We start from the raw sequence: 19238 nt of genomic DNA on the forward strand, positions 1-19238 counted from the left end.
TACAGATAATACAGATTTTTATGAGGATCTCTAATAAATGTATATCTAATTTTTTATTCCATGGTGGTATGGAGTTTTGTGTCAAGTTTTGTCTTTTTGTTCTTCATTAGTACAGATAACTATATACCGCTACCGTACCAGCCCTGAGCTATTTGCAGTATGTGAGACTGAGTGTAGAACGCAGGTTTGGGATTGTGTAAACATGCTGTATATCTGTTGGAGGGACTAAGGAGAGTCTCATTAAGAGGGCTAACATGTCTGAGCGTCTATTCAGGCCGTTAATTTCCCTGGTTGATATTTTCTCCCCTATGCGGGCTGAAATGTCTGCAGTGGCTCTTCAGGCCCTCTAAAAGACCCCTCATTTAGCCACAGCACATTATTTATTATAAAAAGCATTCCTTTAAAAGCCGGAGATGCAGCATACACAAAGCAAGGTATCTGAATAAATTGCACTGCGGCACACTTTACCGAGCAGAAAAATAATAATAATAATAATTACAATTATTAATGGAATATTCAAAACTGCACCCTCCACATGCCTTCTTCTCACCTAACTTGATGCCAATTAAAATAAAGGTTCAAGGAAAGGTTCATTACCATTGGAAAAGTGAAGACTGGGTGAATGGTTAGAAAAAATGTTATGCAAAATGAGGAGGCAACGTAAAAAAAATATGGCCTGTTAAAAGGATATTTCTTTTCCTAACCAAGGATGAATATAATCTATTTTATTCCTACCACATTTGCTGTACTGCATCTACCCTCTCATTCTTTTTAAACCTTCACAATTGTGTTGCAGTCCAGAAATTTTACATCCAACACATTGATCAAAGAACTAAAATTTCATTAATGACACTTTTATGGTTAAATATTGCAAATATACTTCCAAAACATCTTCAATGTCTTTTATACTTTTAAATGACCCAGTGATCATTAAACCTGTGCTTTAAGGGGAAAAAAATCAAATACTTTTTGTCTCTCAGTAATTAAACATCAATTTGGATTCCAAAAATCATCAGAAACATTCCTCAATATCCAGTTCTCTCCACCAGAGCCTATATCTATAGGTTCAGTGAGACTAAATAAAAACAAACTGGTTGAAAGCAGCAAGCTTAGCATAGCTTAGAGAGAATGCACTGCAGTAACCTACTTGACAGAAACAAAGAGACAGATATATGGTAGCGTACAGGCAACGAATTAATCACAAGTCTAATCACATCCTCTAAATCATAGTGAAGTTCAGGCAGAAAGCAAGCGCACATGATCTTACTGTATAGGCCACATGTGGCTCGACCCCCTACAGCACTATTCTTTCCTTCCATACCCAGCTATCTGTCTGTTTGTTTACAGCACATAAGAGGTTATGGTCTGCCCTAGGTATGGGAAGGCACCGACCCACCCACCCCATGTCTTATAGGGGTTGGCATCTTGCTGTGTATGTTTCCGTGCATCCATTATTTTTTGCATGTACCTATAGCTGAGTAGCAAGCCTTGGGCTCGTGTCACTTCAAATAGTCTTTCGTGAAATTGCTTCTTGGCTACTTTGCAATTGCCTGTCCATCTGTTGAGTGTGTAAAATTAGAAACAAAAGAGGTCGGTGACGGTTTGATAGCATCTTCGAGATCTACCCCAAGCTAATGTAGACACAGGCATATCAAACACACAACCACAGATATTTTCATATGGGCCGACACTCCAACTGAAATGGAAATGTACAGTTTTACATTTGGTTTCCCCGAGAGTGACCTCGTTTACTCATTCGTCCTTTAACCATTCATTTTGAGATCCGATTTCATCTCGCCAAGACGATCAACCCTACATGCCGTCATCTGTTTTCTACTGCCGTCCTTATCTCCCACTCTGCGCATCGCTTCTAAAATTTACCCTTGAGGTTCAAGCATAAGGCATGCAAAGGTCAAGACTTCATACTGTCATCTTGAATGACTCAATGTATATCAAGCCCGTCGCTGTACTTTAGCATATGAAACAGGGCTCTGACATCCACTGAGAGAGACGTTGACGGAGTACTCAAATCCTCAGTGGTGTGGACTTTATGCGTTAATGCAAAGTTACTCGACAGTTCTGCAATCACTTGTCACCCTGAAGGCAAGAGTAGAATGAACACTCACTCAGAGGGAGCGGATGTCATCTTTTATAACTCGCAGTTGGTATAAAGTATCTGAGTGGCGCGGTAATTTCCAGGTCATTGCCCGTTCAGCTAGCACCAGCTGAAAAAAGCTGCGCTGGAATGCAACAGGGAAAATGCCAAAAGCTTACCTGAGGAGAAGACACGCACATGCAGGGGAACAGATGACGGATATCCATTTACACAACCTGTGCAGTTCATATGTTTGGAATTGTATCCACACTGATGGGTTGTGCGAGTGTGATCTGATTTCAGCAGCTCAGGGTTTGGTGTCAAATATCTCTCAATACAGTAAACACACTCACATTTACATAAAGCTACCACTTGACCTTTAACCTCCCATTTAAGGAGAAAATTAATGCCTTACCCCTCTTATTCCAGGTAAGAAGCTCAAACAAGCCAAGGTTGGGCAAAGAATTAAAACATGATTATCGCTTTCAGTAGTTTGCCTGCAACAAAGGATAGGGGGGGGGGGGGGTGCAGCAGCTGTTAGCGTGTATGTGTGTCACTGCAGGTGAACAGAGGGTCAGTCAGGTTTACCATATGCCATCTGTCAGATCGGCTAACATCCCGCTTTGACATTTCCCCACATTCAGGAACAATGTCGAACACCTTAATACGACCTCGGTAAAACCTCAAAGCAATATTTTTGTCCAATACACTCAGTTAATGTCAAGTTCACTTGGGGAGGGTACGCAAAATGTTAGTGATGACAATACATGAAGAAAGATATAGCCATGTGTTAAGTTGTTGTTGTTTTTTTTGGATTTGCTCTGATTAACATCAGACCCCCACTGAGAGATTCCCCAACCCACCATTCTGTTAGCGCTCGCACAACACCTAAGTTGAGTCGTCAGGGTAACATGATCGCCTGATGGACTGCATAGAAAAAAATATTAAATAGTTTATATTCCATAAGTGAACACTGGGGGATATGTGTCCCACTGCACGATGTTTTTCTTTACATAACATTTGGGCAATTTCAAATTCGGGGTTTGCAAAAATAACTAATGATGTAAAAGTTTTGGAAAATTAGGTCACCAAGTCCAAACTGTGTCTGGGTGATGATAAAGTGTGAGGGAGTGAGTAAGTGAGGGGAGAAGCGATAGAGAACCGAGGTGTGGGCTGACCTTGGGGAGCTCTGTCATCACCCGCTGAGAGAAAAATTACCTGTGCAAGAAAAGTTGAAGTGCCTGAAAATACATTAACATCCCCTTCTCTGCCCTCTCGCTCCTTCAGCATCCCTTTAACGTCTCCCCGGTGAGGAACGTGTTATTAACCAAAAATATACAACATCAATTAAATGAGAAATGACTGGCGGTGCTTCTGCCTTCATTAACTAACAAAATAATAAACTAACCCATTGTTTCCTGTTTTTTCCTTGCCGTGTAAATTATTTCTTTAACTGTTAACGTAATTTAATGTGCCCAAGTGCTGCCAATGCATTAGTCAGTTGGCTTTAAAATATTTCTTCCATGCTAAAATGTTGATCTTAAGGCCTTCATTTCTAAATGTTGTCATTTTGTTTAATTACATGTAGAACTGTAATTTACTGATCACATACAGTATGAATAGGGGCTCATTAAAATTGGAGTATGAGGGCACATTTTACATGCCACATCCGAACTAATTGGCCATTTATGACTTCTAAGGTTGTGCCCTCTCTGACAATGAAAATGTGTTAAAATTTAAAATAGTAGAACTCAACTGATTCGAACAGAAATCAGATGTTACAACATAAACTATGAAGCCATCAGGCTCCACATTTATCTTGTTTGTCCATTAGCTACGTTACTGCTGCACGCAGGATGAGGGCTAAAACGGAGCTTATAAAAGTCAAAGAACGTAGATGATGTGTTTTCTGCACCTCTCCATGAAGTAATAGCTCAAAATCACATAACTGATGTTCAAAATTTGGAAGAAATTAAGAAATGAGAATAAAAATGTTTAGAATAAGTGGGGGGGGGGGTGATTGGAGCAGGTGTTTTAGTCATGAAGTGGGAATTTCTGAACGTAATCAAGTCCCTGTACGTGTGTGTGTGTGTGTGTGTGTGTGTGCGTGCGTGTGTGTGTGTGTGTGCGTGCGTGTGTGTATCTTTTGGTTCCCCTGCTACTGTATTGGAAGGACTTCGACTTCCAGACCTAAAGCGGAAGAGACAAAAAATCCACTTCACCTTTGACCAGAAAATGAGGCAAAGCTGGCGTGTGTATCACAGTAAATACTTCCTGCGCACAAATGTTGTCGTTTAATTAGAAATACTCGCTTGATTACACGTACTGTGGTGCAGAACTCTAGAGCAATAAATCACCATTAAATATCAAATTCAAACAATGACACCACAAAGCTCCCAGATGATGAGACTGACTGATCAATGAACTTAAAACACACTTGCACACAAACAAACACACACAGCCAGGTTGATTTATCTCCAGCTGAGTACAGTATGACCTCTGTGACCTCTGAAGTGCAATTTGACCACCTCAACGTAGCCTTTCCAAAGGGTCAAAGTAAATTTATCAAACGACATAATGAGCATCACAGCCACCATCAGTCACTAATGCTGACTCCCTCCCAGGACACGACGAGCCAAAATAAATATGTAGGCCAAAATAAAAACACCAACACATTGTCAGCTTCCAGCAGAGACCTCTGTCTCAAAACACGTCATAATTTCTTATTATAGCTGACAGCTGACACCATCTCTCAATCTTACACGCCTGCCCTGCTGTTTTACTTCATCTATCCATCTCTACCTTCATTTTCTCTCACCTGTCTTCACCCTTGTGGACTGCAGCACATATACAGCAGGAACTGTCAGTCATCCAAGCACAATACTAAATCAGCGGTATAATGGAGCCGCCCGGGGGTATCATGCTTTGTTACAACTCGAATGATCTTGCTGGCCAGGCAACAAAGTCTTGAGAGTGTAACAAAGAGTTTAGTGTAGATGGAGTTGCGTGTACACACTAAGTTATGTGCGCGTAATTCGTGCACACATAACTGTAATTGCAAACAAAGACTTTTTTTCTCTAAAGCCTCTTAAATCCATTTTCCAGATGTTCAAGTGTCATCCTCTTCTCTTAATAAGATATCACCGTTTACTGAGAAGTCCAAGAAGTCCATCAGACCCCCACTGAGGGATTTAGCATTCCTCCATATTGTTAGATCTCACACAACACCAAAGGTGGTTTGTCAAGAATAAATAGCAAACACTGCTAATCCTGTCTGCATATTTTACCCGCCTAAACTCTAAAGACAGTAGAGTTGGAATTTTATCTTTCACACCTCAAACCACAACACACGTTTCAAATACGAAAATGTGTTACGATTAAGAAGATTTTTAAAAAATACTAATTCCATTTCTGCCAAAGTCTATTCGCTGGTTTTAGTATACGGAAAACACGTGTGGGAATGAGGAGAAATATTTTTTTTTCCATACAATACATAAGGTGGGGACCTATTTTCCTTAGCATGCTTGTAGTGGATGAATAAGGCTGTCATGAATGGTCAGTCCTTCACCTCTGTACCGAACTGGAACACATTCCCCTCACAAAAACAGACTAACTTAGGATGCAACTATGGAAACCTAAGTTGTAGGGAATCACACTACAGTACACTTTATCTTCAAACCTCCATTATTGGAGCCTCTCATATCTTAAATCCACAATCAGGAATCAGTGAAAAGGCAGGAGCTCAGTGGGGTGCACCGGGCGTACAAACGGATAAAAGACAGACGGCATTTGTGATTGCTGTTCAAGTTCATCTTTCAAGAATGCAATCAAGTAACTGTGCTGGTCATTTATTTTGTGAAGTGCTGGATCTTTAAAGGGATATTTTAACAAAAATAGAAAATTCACTCAGTGTTTACTCCCAACTATCACAAAGGAACAGTGGGAGAAGTCTCTGAGCCTTAAAACAGTTTTAAAGATGGTGGGAGCTGGATACTTTGTGATATTTCTGATTTACAACTGCTCTTACCAAACAAATCCCTCACACAACTGTCACGGGTGCATTGGTGACAGGGAAGAAAAACAATGGTTCGACCACTTATTCTGACATGACACTGAGGCACTTGGTACGTTCACTGGAAATGAATACAACAGCATTGTATAGGCCATGGTCTTGCAGCCTGTAGCAAAGCCAAAGATGTTTTACGACTGTGTGTTTAATTAAAACATCAGTGGATAAACAAGACTGCTTACATGTCAAACATTTGCCATGCAAATGTACAACTGCCATGCTGTTAAAGGTTTTATGTTATTTAAAAAAAAACCAAATGGAAATACAGCCAATCTGATAGCTGTGTTCCTTATACAGCGACGGCATCTGTGGGGCCAGCACATCAAGATTCAACACGTCAGGTTCACTCTGGTCACCACCCCTCTGACCTAACTGTCTATTTTTCCCCTGTATCAGTCTGTCTCTGCCTCTCGAATATTTGTGTCTGTTTGGACCCCAAAATGTAGGCTAATGCCCCGCAGAACTGACAGATTAAATGCCAATCCCTGTGTCGTACCAAAAACAGCCTTAGGCAGCTTTATTGTGTGTGTGTGTGTGTGTGTGTGTGTGTGTGTGTGTGTGTGTGTGTGTGTGTGTGTGTGTTCCCGACCGGCTCCAAATCCATGCTTTCATGTCTACAACATGGAGTAAGAACAACTGCCCTCAGTAAACAACTCTAAAGGTCACTGCAGATTTCAGACTTGGTCATACCTCGCTGTCATGTACTGATGAAAAGGAAACAGTTCTGGCCTTAATGTTAGCCACTTTCAATGTGTCACTTTATTTAAAACAGGCTAGAAGGCTAAAATCAACAGCTTTGGGCATCATGCTTATAGGAGCTGTGTCAGGTGACTAGAGAGATGTGATTTTAAAATGATTCTTCAAAGAACTAAACAACACGTGTTTATGTGCCTCTGAGTGATGTCCAAACTTTACCCAAGTCCATTATCAATGGAGCAGCTCTGCTTGTGTCGCTGAAAAATTTTGTTTTCTCCTCCAGATTACAGCCCCGACCTTCTGGGATCTAGGTTCTGGAGAGGGTTGTTAATGCACCCAGACACATGTTGAAAAATGAGGGCTGGAAGGGGGACATGTAAATGTTTCAGGGTGGATTTCAACTGTAATGATTTTATTTGTGGTGTGTGACCTTTGGCTCTCGTAGACGTAGGTGATAGATCAATGACAGAAAACATGCAGGATATTGGAGGGACTATCTTCATCAACTGATGAAGAAGCTTCACTGTGTAGGAAGTTCAGTACCTATGAGTCCCTTAAATTCATATGGTAGACAACATAAAGCAGTACACTTATTATAATCAGCTGTGAAATCAGACCTACAACATTATGATGCATTTCCTAACTTTAATAAATGTAAGTTTGACTGGATCAACGGAAATCAATTTCAGTTAAATCTGCACTCTCTGACTCTGATTCAGAGCTCCTCAACGCATCACAGACCTTGCATAGTTCTTGCCTGACCCCTGATTGAGTTAAAACCTGAAAATACTCAGGCTCCCCACACGAGAAAGTGAACCCAGGATTTCCACGAGCATTAAAGAGGAGGATTTGTCAGCATTAGAGCAGTTGAAAACATGCCAAATCTGCTGACAGCAGGGCAGTACGGCAGAACATGTGCACTGGATAATATGATCCAGATATATATACAAAAAATACAATACAGAGAAGTCAATCAGACAAGCTGAGGGCAAAACAGCAGCAGCTGCCAAAAGCAGGATGCAGAGAAATCGGATGTCTATCTGTCGGAAGTTATCCAACATGTTCCGTAAATATACTCTATGAACAGAGTTCGATGTTGAGTGTTCCTGTTCAATTAACATGAATTATTTTCTCTTTGTGCGGGTGCTTCATGAATACCAATATTACATTCAAATGAATGTAAATATAATGGGGGAGTTGGCTTATTTTGACAGCAGACGCAGAGAACTCTGAGGTGATGCTTTTGAGCCTTGAATCTTTGAGAGGAGGGGGTCTGATTCATTAACCATACACTCCCTTGATCATACAAATGACAAGAGACAGCCAAGCAGAGAAATCCAACCACACTCTGACACATGCAGCCGACTGTTTACATGCAGCTGAGAACATGTTTTTCCAACCTTTTTAAATGCATCCGGCGCTCACTGGTTTGATCCCTGACGTGGTCTACAAGTTCGATGGAAACATTTCAAATGCACGCATGGTGTACCAAAATCTTCGCAATAAATGGCTTTTTAAGCATTTGGAAGCTGCTGGTTTTTATTAAGAGTGAATATCTATTTGAGGAGTTGGTGATTAATGAGTAGGCTATATTGCTGAAGGATGGAACGGCAGTTCAAACCAGTGTGCTATCAGAAAAAAGCTGGAAGGAATTCTGACGCCCACACATGTCAAACTCACCCCTAACATGCTTAACAAAATTAAACAAGTGAGCTTTAATGCAGAGTGCTGAGGGCAACAATTTATATTAAAAAAACAAAAACAATAAAACAGCACAAGGACTATTTCTGGTCATGAATGATGTGATTTAAACCACCAAGTATTTGATAAAGCTTACGATTTTAACCTGGCATTTGAAAGCTTCTAAGTCAAAAAGTCATTTTACATAACATCAGCGCAGGATAAATTCCAGGTTTACTTATCTGAGCTTGAGAAATGCAAGTCAAACATTAAAAAAATAAAACATCCATCAAATTAAGTGATTATTTCAAAATATTTCAAAAGTAAAATCCGAGTGTGAGAACATCACACAGAATATATAAAGTTTTTATTCCTTCAACAAAGAACCCTCAAACTAACTAACTTATACATTTATGTGGAGGGTTTTCAAGTGTGTGCTTGTGCTTCTGGTACCAGGAGGTGCCATCATAATGAGCAGCATGACCAAGTGCAAGGCTGCCAGGGTGTCAGCCTTATCCTTTCATTCCCCCCCAGTCAATGGTATGAAGAAAGCCCAAAGAGGAATTATCAACTGAACAAAACTAAAGAAAATAATTGGGCAACTAGATTCCATCAGACCACATTTTACCTCATTTTGTGCTGCCATCATGGAGGCAGCAAATCTTGAAAAGGGGCAAGAAATGTAATACTTGTGCACGTGTGCGTGTGTGTCCCTCCCTCCCAGTGAATAGGACGTTAATTGCATTAGCATTACAGCTGGTTGATTTCCACTCAAAGGAAAACTTTGGCATCAACAAGGACAGCAATTTCAAAGTGTTGCAGGGTGGTATTTTTGAATTTCAATTGAAAAATTCATATTAGCGTAACAGAAGTGAAGGCAAGCGTGAGACGACGGCCTCAGAACGACAGGATCAAGCTGCATGAATGTAACTGTTCACCCTTGAAAATGTAATGTTACTTTATAATAGGTCACTTTATGATTTAGGCACCCAGAGTCTGCATGTTGACAGATGATTATTAGCTGCTTTGGAACCTAAAAGCCTACAATTTGTCTGCCTTGCCACATTGGACAGCTGCCCTATTGGAGCTCCGAGAGGTTACTAATGACCACTGACTTAGAAAATGTATACAAAGAATAAAAAAATGCAGTTACTCTAGGCTATTTTTAAACAAAAAATGTAAAAAAAAAAAAAAAAAGAATATCAGCAAATGTTTATGTTGGAGAGACTGGATGACTTGTACTGTGGTCATAAAGGAAACACACGGTCTAATGTTGCATTGCTCATTATCTTTAGGTAGTGTAAGTGCAGTTAGTGAGTGTGTGTGTGTGTGTGTGTGTGTGTGTGTGTGTTTTGCATTACTTGATAGAGTTTCTGAAGTGGTCTTCTGCCGGGTTTTTCACTGTGCAGCTGTTGAGCAACCACAGGTCTGCTTCTATCGGGTCATCTGTAAAAATAAAAGATTTCTGTGACATAATGCATACCACAAATAATAAAGAAACACAGCTTTTATCTGCAAGTATATATCACAACTCAATCTTTAACCATTCACCAAAACGCTGCAAAAAACACCAAACCTTAGTAAATGATCTCCTGCAAGTCTTCATGGGCTATGATCGAAACTTCACATATGGGTGATCACGGGCTTGTTACTTTACATTAAGATGTCAATTTTCTAATTTATACTGAAATGTGAAATCCTGCATGGATCCTCAAACTCCAAGAGTAAACTTTTTAAAAAACTGGATGTTATTATAACCATGTTTGAATCTAGTCTCCCAATTCATCAGGAAATGTGACCATTTAAGATTTATTTAATCACCCACAAACAGACAGACACACACACACACACACACACACACGTTGCTCTTTGTAATGTTAAATGTGGTTGCTGCTGAGGGTGGCAGGCTTTGCATGGCACTGCCAGGAGATCCGTCACAGGAAAAGACACACATACTTTAGGGGATATTTTACGGCGGTGGCGGGGAGCAAGCTCCTTTATGCCACGCTGAACCAGATATTTCACTTAGAATTGGCTTCCCCGCTGCAGTGAAGCATACGCATACCGCTCATGCTGTATTTCCTGCTGTAGTTAATTTGATCCACACCCTCAGTCCCTTTTCTGTAAAGCACACACACATGCACACACACACACACACACACACAAACACACAGACAGAAGGGACAGAATGAGGGAAAAAAAATTAGGAGATTACCAACAGCCTCACTTTGCACCTAAATTTAATACAACCACACATTTTGGGTTTTGTTTTGGTTTATTCTATTTACCACCTGTAGATTGTTACTGAAAACATGTTTGAGCGTTGTGTTGCAGAATGTATTGTAGAGCAATTAAAAGCTTTTTATGTTATCAGGTCTCCACGTTTTTAGGTCACATCAGTTGGAACTAGAGAAGAAAGGAAAAGCTGATTTAGGATTTTTTGACAGGGCTCATTAAAAGGAACAACCATTTGGTCTAGGACAGAAATATACAATAGAAAATGTATATTTACTCCTCAAGAATTACATCAATACTGTAAATATTATGAGCCATTAGAAGAACAAGCCTGGAAAGTGTTTTTGGTGTTCTCAGCTTTATTGTATTTAGCAACAAATGTGCAGGGAAACGTGCAGGACTAGTGGGAACGGTCTCAGCTGCGTGGATGTTGTCTCTCCCTGGTCTCGAGGGGCTTTTCCAGACCAACAATAACAAGCTCTCCATCGATGTAACAGACACACTCACAAATAAAAATTCCTTAAACGTAGAAAACTATTGTGGTATTTGGGAATGCAGCAAAAGAGTTATTTAATGATTGTTGAGTCAAAGGTACTAAAATAGTATTAATTGTGTTGAATGCTTACAAAGTGATGTGCTTTAAAAACCCATTGACCTGCCACCATATTGGTACAGGATTTATCAGATTGAAAAGTTTCAGTTGTGGTGGTAAACAACCAATCTATTATTTAATTAGTGCCATTATGATCACAAGTCAGCTTGCATGTCACATCTGAAGTTATTGTGTAATTCAAAAAGAAACACCTTTGAAATTAGTGGTTTTGACCTTTAGGGACAGTGTGAAGTTGGTTAACCTGTGTGCTAATGGTGTTTTTCAGTTTCATTCTTTATCTGTGTGGTAAAATGTAGCCTGAGGTGTGACTCAGCTTTAACTGCACATAAATCCCATCATAAAGAATGCTATTGGGAAATCTCTGGAATGATATATTTGCATAATATTTGCATAGTTGGGCGGTGCAGCCAATGACAGTAAAGTGATTTGCTTATATTTGCATAACATAGCCATCAGGCTACTATTTAAGAAGTCATAATGCCAAAAATGTGCACAAAACAGTTGGCTAATCTTTCATTTAATGGGGAAGGTCTCAGAGGCGAAGACTAAAATCCTGCTGTGACACACACATGCTGCTGCTGTGGAAATTCTTTGCATTTAAATGATGACCCACCTGTAAGAGGGGCTGAAAATGTCCCTGCAGTCACAGGAAAAGTGCTCAGTAACATATGCTAAATTAAAAACTAACTTTTGATTAAATTCATGAAGTTTGTTGATAAATAGGTAATGGAAACATGTGGCTCAGCACCAGCATACCCAACTCTGGGACATATTGCACCTTTTCAATCTGCCCTCAGCACATACATATTTCTCCAGTACCACATATAAGGTATATTCCATTTAACCTCAATGATTGACCCCTAAATAAATAGTCTGCAGCAAAGGAAAAGGACCTCTCTCATCCTATATGTTGTGTGTGAGGGTGTATAGTGGTACATGTTCGGGGGGGGAGCTGAAGTGACTTAATATCAGCCAGGAGATTTAATTCAGAGTAATTTCCAGTCAAGAAGCATGTTTATGTGAATTCACCCAGAATTTGCTCCACAAACAGATCAAATGTGAGACTGTATTGCGGGGGTAACATCTGGGGGTCAGTGGTTCACGTATACTCAAGGTCATACATAATACATTTCAATCAGATCTTTCCTTATGAAGACCTGAAAAAGGAGGACGGGGACAGGTGTGTGAACCGGAGAACTGGATGAAAATATAGATGGAACAGATGGAGAGAGCGGGCATAGAGAAAAGACAAAAAAAGGATTAAAGGTATGGGTGGGTCAGAAAAACATCGTCTTGAGAAATGATTGAGACATGATGGTGAGAAGGTGAGTGGGGCTGCAGGCAGATGGCAGCATTTGGCTCCTTTCGTTAGCCCTTTTTACTTCACTAATTAATTTGTTTCCTTCAAAATCAATAAACAATACTGTTACAAGGCTCCTCTGTGATCTTCCTGTTGTACACCGTTTTTCAATAACTTAGGGGCTTCTGTTTTCTTTACAAACCTAAATTTAAAAAAAAATCTTAGTTTTAGCAAAAAATGGTTTGAATGAGAAGGTGTTGGTGGTAGGAAATAAAATAACATCCTGAACCTAACATAAAAACAGAGGTGGCAGGTGTATATGTTGCTTAGATTTGAAATAAAAACACATTGCGAGGATTTTTGCATTTTGTTGAAGTTACAAGTTCGTCTGATTTACCCGTAGGTGTTTTGCAGACGGCACGAGGCTCAGCTGCACGACAGACAGCGCAGAAATCCACAAACAATAACAGACAGAAAGGGAATTGGCCCTTTTCCCCAAACTCCAATCTCACAGTTATACAGATGTGTCAATACACACAAAAAAAGAGAATTGCATTCTCGTTCCTTTATTTTGCTATTTCAAATGCAAGACATATTGTACAGCTTTTCAATAAAGCTTAAACTTTTTTTTTTTTAATTACTAATTCCTGTTCACTTTCTGTAACAATCCATCACAAAAACATCTACACTCTGCTGTCACATTTCCTATTTCAGACAGCCTAGCAGTGGTAAGTTACTGACGATGTATTTAACAACTCATTTACCTTTGGTCTGCAAAGACTGAAACTACTTAAGTTATTGAGATTTTCAGACTTTACAGACCAAAGAAACACACACTTATCTTGAGGCCTGGTAGATGATGTATGACGGCATATAGTGATAAGCTTGGGTGTATCTGTGTGAGTGTGTGTGTGTGTGTGTGTAACAAGACTGAGAAGACACAGACAGCAGCCCAAGGGGTCAATATGATGCCCATGGTGCTTCACACACAGTTGCACCATGACCCACTTTCCATCCCATCCCTCACATCCCCACACTCCCATGTGCACAGATGCATACATGCCCACCACACACGCACACACCCTTGTTATTCCTGTCTTCTGCCCCCTGTTTCAAACACATCATCATTCCGCCTGCTCCATCTCCCCATCTTGTATGTCACACACACCAAACACACACACACACACACACACACACACACACACACACACACACACACACACAGAGTAGAGGACATGCTGACCTTGGGATACAGTCTGGTAGTGGTTGGTGTATAGGGGTAAGTATTGTAGGGCAAGGGGTGGCTTTGGGGTGAACTGACACACTTGGCTGAGCTAACGGGGCCTGTCTGGCCTTATTGGTCGATTGGTTAAGTAGACGGTCAGATGCCAGGTCGGGGGCGACAGGTGGAGTGGAGGGCAACACGGGGCTGTAAGCTGAAAAGCAGTGTTCTCCATCACACTCAAATCAACAATTTGTCGAAACATCAGTGGAGACAGATTTAATTCTGTTAAATCCCAATGGTCTTTTTTTTTAAAAATCCATAAACTGTTCGCAATTTTTAAATTAGTACAGCATAAGCAGAACAAATGTATAGTTTTAAGTTCCAAGTGTACCTGAGAAGACACAATACATGTCTCCAGACAGTAATTTAGTCCATATTAAGGCTCAAAAATATAATTCCTCAGCAAATATTAGTAAGCAAATAATAGAAAAAACTGTTGTTTTCATTGACACACTCATGCTAAACGTGTGAGTGTAAGCGTGAGCTAAGTGGTGACAAGTTGAGCATGACTGATTTAAGCAACAGGAGATTTCTAGCTGACAACATTTCAGTCTAAAAGGGTCCCACTCCGCTGGGAGCGTGTGTGTCTGCACATTAGCGTCACTGACGTGGCAAATTCGCAGTGATCCTTAGAGAACTTTGGTGGTTCCCGTCCAATCACATTTAACAAGTGAGCCCTCGCGCTGGCGCGGGCACACTAACACCGAGGCGTGCAGACAGACGGGCCTCAGATTCCCAGATACTCAGCTGCGGATGATAATGAAATCAACTCCTATTAGACAGATGCTGGCTGGCTATGTGCACTGACAAGAGCGCCCATAGTGAAGACAGAGTGCCCGTCAGTCACGCTAAACTGTGCAAAATGCTACTCAAATTTGGCGGTTGTAAGTGCAATTTCATGACGCGATCTTTCAAAGTTTCAGGAGCCGGAGCTTGAACGAGTGCCTGTGTCATAAATCATTAGAAAAAAGCTTTTAGAACAAAGCAAAAGAAATGTTACACTTGGGTAAGGCACGGAAAATGAATTTGCTGTGACCTGTGATCTGTCCCAAAAATGGAGCAAACAACATACAAGTGCGCTACTGTCTGTGTGCATCAGCATTTAATAGTCTGATGCAACCGCAGAGCAACAGCAGAGCGGCAAAGATGTCTGAGTGACCCGGTATAGCAGACGTGAAGGTTCCCTGCCCTGTTGATGCTCCTCCTCCTGCTTCTGCTTTCCCAGGTGATATCTACAGGAAGACCGAGCGAAGCTGAGGATAATGTTTGGATACTAATAAGAAAAGATGAATGGACTGCAGCTTAAGTTATTTCAGCTCAATGTTTTAAAGAAAATGAGGTTTCTCATGCAGCACTGGAAGCAAACACACATTTTCATTTGCAAAACATTAGATATGCACTTCCTTGTATTTTGTTTGAATAAGCAAATTGGTAGAATCTGTCAACTTGGTTTGCTTGTTAAATGTTCTAATTTCAAGCAGGCAGAAGCTTAGGCTTCAGTTGTGGAAAGTGCCAGCCTAATCCGGATATAACCCAGGATAAAGAAAAAAAGGCATTCAAAGCGTAGGCATCATCTGAGCTGCCATCTTATAGGATGTCTTTATTTTCCTCCCTCAGACACCAAACTGCACCGAAGCTGCGTGCGATTCACTGGAGCTTTGACAGAAACTTTCCCAAATCAGCATACCTAAGTGGCAGAAATTCAAAGCAATGGTTTGTGTAACCTGCACATAATCTACCGTCTCTTCTCGGCGACAGATACTCTGTGTGAGTGTGTACTAAGAAGGGGGAGTGTGCCGAGTTAGACACAGCAGGGGTCCACTACAGCGCTCCAGCTAACAGTTTGACAACATTTTAGAAACATCCAGTCATTTGGGATCTCTGTCCTGTCCTTAAATAGCCAATTCCACTAATGTACAAGAAGGAAAGAGGCAGTGACACAAATATGCAAATCAAAGGAGATCTTAGAGGGGAAAAACCAGCAAGCAGGCAGAGTATAAATGAAGTATCGGTGGAGGGCGGGAGATACGACGATGCGGAGAAACAGAACTATATATCACAACGGTAAGGCAAAGGAAAGGTTGAGCACTGCAAGAACAAGTGGAGATATCTTGGTGAAGAATAGCAGGCAAGGTCATGTGAAATGGGAACAGAAATGATGAATGTGGTCCAGCCAGCAAGCCACTAATTTGGATAGGCCAAGTTTGCTTCTGCAGGAAAAGGAATCAATCTGTCTCTCGTTTATCTGATCATGGAGACAGTGGCTGCACCTGGGTCCCGACAGGGGTCTCAAATTAAACATTTACACTTTTTTCCCTCTGCAGAACCTGAAAGTGACTGCATTCCGTTTAATGCCAAGACAGAAAAGTTTGTAAGAACAGTCGATAATAAAAGCAGTTTTCAAACTTTCATTTGCAAAGCAACCGGCGCCAAAGGGAATAAGAATTTAGGCGTTTGATTTTTTCATTGCTGTACATTTAAAAAGCATTTAATAAGGTAAACAGATGCTTAAGTAAAACAAAAATGTCCCTTTCAGGTAACTACAGTGTGTAACACCAATCCTGCCACCTTTGTTTCAGAAAAGCTACAACATACTTTCAATAATGCTAATAACCACTCCACAAAATGATTTTAAAGCTTTATGCTGACAATATTCATACTCATTTGCACACCGACTGTGGGTACATACAGTAGCAACAGTGAATCACCCAACTATTAATGATCACCAATGTACATTAAACAACAGTAACAAGTAAAAGTCTCAAAAATGTTCCTCAAAACCTATTGTTAAACCCATGTAGACTAGACTAACCAGAGCCAGTTCCTATTTTACAACTCTAACAGACTAGGCAAATATTGATGCTCTATTTCTCTGATGCTACAAATGTGATTATATTTGCTGTTTGCCCCAGGAGATGGCAGTTTATATTCAATGAGGTGTGTGGCCCACTCTGTTTGAATGGGTGTGTTGCATTTTAAGATTGTTTTAGTTAAAGTTAAAAACAAGCCATGGGAAGAACACACATCAATTTGCTGAGTACACAAAAGAATCTGTTGGCAGACTATGTTCGATTCAGAGGAGGGGTGAGTGTGTGTGTGTGTGTGTGTGTGTGTGTGTTCATTCTATTTTCCCCCGCTCGTCACCTGGAAGCAGGACAAAGGAGAAAGACGAGGTAAAGAAAAAAGTGAGCACCACCTGTATGTAAAAGCTCACCTGTCGTGGGGAGAATGCAGATGAATGCAAACTGAAAAGAATGCCTAAATAAAAGCATGAAACAATCTTTAGGTCTTTAAGTAATTCTCTCTGAAGACGTTTGGCGTCTGAACAATGGGTGAGGTCATCCACAGAACGATTGGTAAATGATTCTTACAGCAATTCTGCAGCTTGACATCTAGTTTGTCTCCCTGCTGCTTATATAATAGGATAGACCTCGTACAATTAGTGCATTAGCCTGGTCTGAGTGAAGAAATATCACATGAAATTGGCATTTTGTGGTTTTTTGGATCATAGTAAGCGGATATTAGCCAAATGCTAATCAGATAATGTTTTTCCTCTCATGACGTGTATGATTGTGAGAGCTAGATGATTCAAATCGATGAAAAACTCACAAACTTCAGGTTTGACTGTTTGACAGGAACTTCCCGGTGCACTCTCAGGTAGATGGAAATAACAATGACTATGAATGTACCTGTAATGACGGCTATACAAACCTGTGTTGGGGAAATCTGTTTAACGTTCAAAATAAATGAATATTTAAACTTCAGAAAACGTGTTTCACCACGTGCATTTGCACAGTAAGATGCGTAACATTACAGTTTTGCTATTAGCCCGCTGTGATGCTGATTAGTTTCTCTGATTAATTAGCTCTGTAAAGTGTATCTCTATTCAACAGCTGTTTGCCCTAAAATAGCAGAGCCTACCAAAGATTAAAAGGCTTGTGAGCAAAACTATTGGGAGAGGATAGGATGATGCAATGTGGGAAATGTGGCCAGCTACAGACGCACATCATTATCTCCCTGGAAAAGCTGCCTGCAGTATGACGAAGTTGCCTCAATTTGCTGTTGCAGCTATTATCCAATTGCATATTTATGCTCCGCATGTAAAGCTTCATAATTCGATTAATAGCAGTAATTAGACCTTCAACTGCTCTTTTATTTCCATGTGGAGTTAAAACAATTTAGGTCAACAGGCCCCTTATTCCCACATCCAGGCTGTGGAGCTCAAATCAGATGCAAATTTAGTAGAAAAGGGAGAACTAGCTCGGGTCCCAGGTAATAAATACAGAATTTAGCCTCTTGGCATTCCTTATTCAGACAGTTGGTGTTTATATATGTGGCATGCAAATTGTGGTGGGTTTGAAGGAACAGCTTATGTTGTGAGAGTATAGAAGGAGAAAGGAGGCAGACAAAGGGCACAACATTTGTTGAGATCTGGGAGAGAGGAGAGAAACAACTTAACCTGAGAAAAATAAAAGATATGATCAAACAACGCCAGACTTTTAAAGTCATAACTTGGAAACACTAACACAAATATAGAAAAAGGGAGTTAAAACATAAAACCAACTTGGAATAAATGGGAATATGGAACAAAAATAGCATCCAACTTTGTTGATCTGACTTTGTCATGAAAGAACAAAGGGAAAGCGAGAATGGAATAAAATAATCAGTAGAAAACACACATACCAATGTGGTCGGCTAAGCTATCACACGCTTAGTTATTCATGCCCTCCGCTATTATATATGCATCACTGAAAGAAGTATTCAAGAGAGTCCAATATCTAAAAATATCAATACCGTAGAGTTATACTTTTACTACTCTAGTTGTTTCAATGTTGGCGGCAAAACTTAAATTATTTACACATTTATTGACTTGATCATTGACCTGATGGGAGCTTAAAGCAGCTATTTCTGTCTTCACTGGTTTGATGCTTCAATCATGTGATGGACAACTGTCCTCAAACAGCTAATGGTGACGTCGATATGCATTGAAATCACAACTGTTCAAAAAAGTTGCACAAAAGACGGAAGAACTACACACCCACACAAATCAGCAGGGGGTATTTGAGAACAGATTTACCCAGTTCATCCTTGGAAGTAGCACGCGTACACACACACACCCACACCCACACCCGCACCCGCACACGCACACACACACACACACACACACACACACACACACACACACACACACACACACACACAGAGTAATCATCAGATCAGATATCAAAAAGCAGTGTCTGTCTGGAAGATTAGAAGAGCCATCTG

General features: G+C 40.4%; 1 protein-coding gene across 3 annotated transcripts in view; it reads right to left on the reverse strand.

Annotated features, from left to right (window-relative positions):
• cdkal1 (CDK5 regulatory subunit associated protein 1-like 1) overlaps window positions 1-19238 on the reverse strand; it is a 137564-nt gene that overhangs the window by 108988 nt on the left and 9338 nt on the right. For all 3 annotated transcript variants that reach the window (XM_029838346.1, XM_011605473.2, XM_011605474.2), the window contains one exon: window positions 9902-9986. In XM_029838346.1, the coding sequence (XP_029694206.1) occupies window positions 9902-9986 (85 nt within the window). The remainder of the gene's footprint in view (window positions 1-9901; window positions 9987-19238) is intronic.

Source organism: Takifugu rubripes, chromosome 7 (genome assembly GCF_901000725.2).
Source record: "Takifugu rubripes chromosome 7, fTakRub1.2, whole genome shotgun sequence".
NCBI classification, from domain to species: domain Eukaryota; kingdom Metazoa; phylum Chordata; class Actinopteri; order Tetraodontiformes; family Tetraodontidae; genus Takifugu; species Takifugu rubripes.